The sequence below is a fragment of the Camelina sativa genome, chromosome 6 (assembly GCF_000633955.1).
Source record: "Camelina sativa cultivar DH55 chromosome 6, Cs, whole genome shotgun sequence".
Lineage (NCBI taxonomy): Eukaryota > Viridiplantae > Streptophyta > Magnoliopsida > Brassicales > Brassicaceae > Camelina > Camelina sativa.
Window position 1 is genome coordinate 5,918,075 of NC_025690.1, and position 6,557 is coordinate 5,924,631.

General features: G+C 33.4%; 1 protein-coding gene across 2 annotated transcripts; it reads right to left on the bottom strand.

Moving 5' to 3' along the window:
• On the bottom strand, positions 560-2,860 carry LOC104790508 (50S ribosomal protein L4-like). Of its 2 annotated transcripts, none has more exons than XM_010516276.1 (9): positions 2,751-2,860; positions 2,479-2,560; positions 2,323-2,381; positions 2,135-2,234; positions 1,665-1,813; positions 1,451-1,558; positions 1,247-1,366; positions 960-1,133; positions 560-867 (listed from the first exon to the last, which is right to left on the bottom strand). In XM_010516276.1, the coding sequence occupies exons 2-9, from the start codon at positions 2,552-2,554 to the stop codon at positions 766-768; spliced, it is 888 nt and encodes a 295-aa protein (XP_010514578.1). In that variant the 5' UTR covers positions 2,555-2,560; positions 2,751-2,860; the 3' UTR covers positions 560-765. The 2 variants fall into 2 exon arrangements, with proteins under 2 accessions (XP_010514578.1, XP_010514579.1); XM_010516277.2 differs by having other exon boundaries at positions 2,479-2,596; positions 2,751-2,857.

Sequence of the window (6,557 nt, forward strand, 5' to 3'; positions counted from 1 at the left end):
TATTCACCAAGAAAAAAATGATTTCTTTTTTAAATAATAATTATCTCCTAAATATTGATCCATTGAGAAAAGAAAAATCCAAATTCCAGAATCTTACCTTCGTTCACGGAAAACATTGAGAATTGGAGATGTAAATCTTTCAAATCGGGATATTACTAGGGAGGCTATCTTTACATTTAAAAGATAATTAGTATTAAATCGGGGAACATCAAAAGAAATAAGTTTTTAGCGACCTCGCTCTTTCTATGAAAATAATAAATTAATATTGTAAAACCTATATTGGGCAGATTAATATTGTAGGATCTTTTAATATTTAAGAATTTCTTGAATCATATTGTTGATTTACATTTGGTTGACACAAAACTCCAAATCAAAAGGAACAGAGATTGCGGCCTTTGCATTAATAGAATAGAGTTTTATATCGATTTTGGATGCGGTTTTGTTGTTGAGTTTTCTTTGGAAGCGTAGCACATTGTCAGAGACAATCTTTATCAAAATTAATTTACGTAATACATTTTGATAGAAGATTTCTTTCGACATCAAAAAACACTTTTCAGAATCACTAAATGCCCAAGTAATTGAACGTCTAAAACACATAGAAATAGTATACCATTCATTATTTAAAAACTCAATCATGCTAACAAACCAGTGTGATAATAACCATAGGAGGCCTCTAAACCAAAATAAAATTGCCGGTACAGAAACTACATGCTGTGATCTAGTCCACAACATCACGGGACATCACAATGCTACATGCAGCTCTCTTTAACGGTTTATAGGAGTGTGCATGCGCTCAACGATCTTATCCACAGCATCACGGGACATCACAAGCGTATCATGCAGCAGAATGCTATAAACATTTAGCCCCTGCAAAGCGTTATATAAACAAGGTTCAAGATTCGCTAATCCAATAAAGTCGAGGAACCGCAAGGTTTGATATGTGATTATCTATAACTTACTATTGATGGAATTATGTTGACATAATGTAGATTCTGGGTGGCTAGCTTCAGCTTTTCATCAATAGGACCACCTTCTACAACAAGGACTTTCTTTGTCTTCTCCATCTGATTGTAATAATTCACAATGTTCTTTGTTTTATGCGTAGGCAATGCCAAATCATCAAACACGAGGAGCTGCATAAATTTCCCCAACCATCAGATACAATAAGACCAGTTTAATAACAAAGGCACAGTTATGATGGACGATCAAGAGCACAAGTTGTGATTAAGAAGAGAAAGAGACTGACTTTTCCTTCTGCGGCTCGAGCTGTCAATGCTATTTTCAGTCCAAGCCGTCGGACCTGCTTATTCATCTTTATCGCATGGCTTCTCGGTTTGGGTCCATGCATCACACAACCACCTCGGAACTAAGGGTTCAATAAAGTTCAATCAGAGAGCTAGCTATATATGATGGCAAGAAACCTTAAAAAAATAAAAGTAAAGTTATTTACCTGCGGACCACGCAGTGTACCATGTCTAGCTCGACCTGTACCCTTCTGATTCCATGGCTTTCTACCAGTTCCACTAACTTCACTCAATGTTTTGGTCGAATGAGTTCCCTAAATATCAACCAACAAAGTGAGTGTCACACACACACACACTTATTGATTGTTTGCTTATACGACTGACTAAATAAAGGCACTGTGAGATAACTGAATTAGTTACCTGCTGGCGTTTAGCAAGCTGCCATCGCACGACATTGTGAATGATATCTTTCCTTATTGGAACATCAAAGACATCACCTGCTAACACCATGAAACCCTTGTCCTCGTTCTGAAAATTTGTCACCGGAATGACCAAGTCTTGGTATTGTCCTACGGAAAGTATCAATACCAGAACCAGTCAACACACATGTTCAGAAGTTTTAAAAAGAGAGAAGCAATAAGGAAAAAGATCATCGTTCAGAAATTTTAAACACGTCTCAAGCACAATCACAAAACAGAGAGAAACACTGGCAACCAAACCTAAGTTAAACCTTCACGTAATGAGGCCTGGAACTCCTCTCAAACCATAAAGTAACTACATTTCTCCAACATAAATTCCCATAAACTGTACAAAATTCTCAGTAAAAAGCATATGAAAGATACAGAGTTATGGAATTAGCTTGAAAACGAAACAACATAGACAGACGATACCTATGGTTCGGTCTGGTGTAAGTAAATCAGAAGGAAACGTATCATCAGGAGTCAAAATAGAAGTCGAGAGCTTCCGGTTGGAAAATAAAGCCATTCCATTCTGCAATTGATTTAACAGAGATGAAACCCAGACAACTGAAACATACTCAGGAAGATGACAACTCAAGAGTACTAACTAAGTAGATGACCTTGAGATCACTACTAGTAAGAGAAGCTAAACCATTTCCAGATGTATTCACGGGTAAATCTGTTCACAGAGAAACAATCAAAGAGATCAAGGAAACAAAAACATAAAAATCACATTTTGACACTGAGTGAAGAAGATGAGATAAAAAAAAAAATACTTGGTGAAGAGACTCGTCCTAGAGCTGTTAAGGATCCCAAAGTGCGAAAGATCCTTCTTGAGATTGAAGCAGCCATAAATCTCTGAAGCAATAAATAAAAAGAACCCTTAGCTGCTTTCTACAACACGAAAACCCAATTTCTATCAAAGGCTGCTGATTCGAGCGATATTAATATAGAAGAGAGAAAGAAGTCAGATTCGATGGATCCAAAATTCTTAATGCAACTCATCTTTTGATTAATAAACAAGACCTGAAGGACATTGAAGTAGTACCTATGGATTATCCGGTGGTAAGACGGTCGTGGAGATGCGGCGGCGGTTTTTGCGACTGAGAGAGTTAGTAGGGGGTGAAGAAGAAGGTTACGAGGTTTAAATCGTATGTATATTACTGTTTAGGAGTCAGAGTCCTTTTGTTTTTCTTAATTGTGCTGTCACATTTTAGATATGACAAATACCCCCCCCCCCCCCAATCTCCAGGCCAATTTTAATATTTTATTGTCAATTGCACCTTTACTTTGAAAAGTAACAAATAACCTCCTATACAAAACAAACTCAAAATATTTGCAAAAAATTGGCAATTATATCACCAATCAAAAACTCTAAGCCATGAATTTTCATTTTTTCATTACAAGTTTATTCATCGTTCTTGAATAATCTTTTCACATAGTCTATAATAAGATGTTATCCTAATCATAGATTTTTAGATATGAGAAATACCCCCCTAATCTCCAGGCCAATTTTAATATTTTACTGTCAATTGCACCTTTAATTTGAAAAGTAACAAATAACCTCCTATACAAAACAAACTCAAAATATTTGCAAAAAATTGGCAATTATATCACCAATCAAAAACTCTAAGCCATGAATTTTCATTTTTTCATTACAAGTTTATTCATCGTTCTTGAATAATCTTTTCACATAGTCTATAATAAGATGTTATCCTAATCATAGATTTTTAGATATGAGAAATACCCCCCTAATCTCCAGGCCAATTTTAATATTTTACTGTCAATTGCACCTTTAATTTGAAAAGTAACAAATAACCTCCTATACAAAACAAACTCAAAATATTTGCAAAAAATTGGCAATTATATCACCAATCAAAAACTCTAAGCCATGAATTTTCATTTTTTCATTACAAGTTTATTCATCGTTCTTGAATAATCTTTTCCCGTAGTCTATAATAAGATGTTATCCTAATCATAGATTTTTCAAACATAATCCAATATTTGATTGAAGTAGCCAAATAAGATAGGTGTTAGCAGATTGGCATTAAAGGGTGCTTCTTCATTAGTCAATATAAGACTTGAAGATGCATTTAAATATCTGTAAAGGCCGAAGAAGTATATGAAGTCAACTAGTGTGGTAGCTACAAGAGTATTAAAGAGTAACAATTGTTGCTTTTATAATCTGTTTTGAGTTATTTTGTTTCTTATTTATTTGGTTAATTGCTTGTTGAGGAAGCAAGTGAATAGGTGTGTCGTATTTCCAGGATTGAGCCAAACCAGGATTGAGGAAGCCTAGTTGAACAAATTATTAAAGCAAAGGAGATATGGATCGAACAAGATAACAAGAGTAGAACCCAAATCTTAATTCTAAAACATAACTTTTCTTCCTTTTTGTGCTACAAAATCGTTAACCAAACTCTCCAAGTCAACACTCTTAAGCAGCTCCCTTTCGATAGACAAGATAGCCAAGTCACTTACTCTCTCTTGTCAATGGCGGATCTAGAAATATTTTTCTAGGAGGTCAAAATATTAAATAAATTTTCATTTGTTCCAAAATATTAATGTTATTTTTTAAAATTTAAATTATAAGAGTTTTACGTTTTAATTTTATTTTAAAAATAAAAATCAAACAGTGTAAAAAGACTATAATTTTTTTTTAAAACTAAAAGAAATAAAGTACGGTATTATGAACAAAAATCAATTAAAAGTGTACTAAGTAAGACTCGAACCCATGTTGGAAAGGGATTTGAGGGGATCAATAAAGAGAATTTTAACCAATTATGCCGAAAAATCCATAAGAAACCAGCTTACAAATTTTTGTTTTTAACATTTAACGGGGGGTCATCTGACCCCCTTCCTCTTCACGTAGATCCGCCCTTGTCTCTTGTGACATACTCGAATGAAGATAAGATTTTATCAACTTCAGCTTTGAAAAGCTTCTCTCAACAGATGCAACTGAAACTGGAATCGTCATCAAGATTCGATAAGCGATCCATGCATTAAAATAACAATCTTCAACCTGTTTCAAGAAGTCTAACACTTGAATTGGTTTCTTAGTTTCTGCTGGTAAAGCTTCTCTTAGAATCTTTAGTTCACAAAACATATATCCGAAAGTTTCCCATGAGTTAGATAATTCTCAAGATTGGTACAAGATGCCATCAAACTTTCATCACTCGCTGACTGCAATTTCTTCAAATCAAATAAAAAGCCAAATATTTGGATGGATTGATTGGAGAAGTGAGAACTGAGTCTCTCTTCTCGATTTTTCTAGAACTATCTTTGCTTATTATTATTTATAAATTAAGTAAATAAAACAAATAAATAAATATTTGCTATACACAAAGCGTTTTTTGAGATAATCCACAGGATAATTGGTAAACATGTAAAGAAAAACGGTCCATAAGTTAATTATTAAAAATGCATGTGGACTGGTTTTGAAGCAGAAATCAAAACCAGTCCACATACATTTTCGATAATAAAGATCTCAAGGAACACTCACCGGTCACAAGATAGACGACGACGACTAATCAAGGACGAGGTTCAGTGAAGGTTTACTCATGAGACTTCTGAATCAGGTCATTCCGAGACGGGTCAGGTCTTTTTTGGGTCATCAAGTTTTTTTAAATAAGCCCATAAGTCAAAGACTTAGTTTTGGGCATGTTTCCATTATTTTTGGTTTTATTATCATTACTTGTATTTTATTTTCCATCTAAACCTTAACTCAATTTGATCTTTTGCTCTAAATTTTTGATCAAACTTTTGATTTTTCATATGTTTTTGTAGCATTCAAATGTATATAGATTTTTTTTTCGAATATTGCAGATCAGTGAAGCAAAATATGCTTTGTATTATGGCCATGGTCATCTCATATAGTTTACTAGTCTTATATAGAGTTGACATGACTATGTTTGGAATAAAATTGTGTATATGAATAAAACAAAGATGTGCGTCAATGTACACGATCGAGCTACAAACTCCAACAGATTAACGCGTAAAAACAAAGAAACGAGGAAACAGTTCACAATTTTTCATATTAACCAAAAAAACAAAATAATCAACTTAAGTATACGAGAAGAAGAGAGTCCTTGTCACTGATCTCTGCTTCTTGAACTCTTGAAGCACAACCTGAGGTAGAAAAAAAAAGAAATAAACGCATCAGATTTAGAAAACTATGAGTATAGGAAACGCGCACGGAAATGATGATCGGAGTTTTCCTCTTCTCACCATTTTCTCTGTAAAAATGATTCGCCGTCACAGTAATCTCGAAGATAAAGATAAAATTTGAGACGGAGAGGAATGAGAGAGCGAGTGTCTGTCTCTCTTTGAGACGAATCTAGGTATTTATTTTGGTGGGTGAAAGCAGGAGTAGTATGGACCACTAACGCCATGTAAGATATTTATGGTAATGTTGGTACAGTAAAATTTCTATAAATTTATAAAGTCAAGACCATATAATTTTATTAATTTATAGAAGTTTTATTTTATTGATAAATTAATAATTATAAATTTATCGATAAATTAATAATTTTTTTCATTTTCATAGCTTTGGACATTCTCTATTAAAAATAACATACATTTATTATAATTCACTAGAATTTTCTTAATTTATAATTTTGGATATTGTAATACGATGGATGTCGATAGTTTACTAGATTATGCAGGTGAAAATAATAAATATTTAGAAGTTTATACTTTATAAGAAATTGATGTTAGTATCCTTCATGATGAAGTCCAAGAAGATATTGCGCTATCTTTACAACCAATTACACGTAAAGAAGCAACTATCGCGTCTAGTTAACGCCACAATTTTGGGATGTAATTTGAGAAAACAACACAACAGAATTTTGATGCA

Bases quoted from the DNA above. Each gene is read 5' to 3' on its own strand.
- LOC104790508 (XM_010516276.1), bottom strand. From the start codon at position 2,554: ATGGCTGCTTCAATCTCAAGAAGGATCTTTCGCACTTTGGGATCCTTA. The intron at 1,559-1,664 runs GTAACTAATTCA...GTTGATATTTAG, and splicing joins AGCTTGCTAAACGCCAGCAG to GGAACTCATTCGACCAAAAC. The intron at 1,367-1,450 runs GTAAATAACTTT...TTGAACCCTTAG, and splicing joins GTACACTGCGTGGTCCGCAG to TTCCGAGGTGGTTGTGTGAT.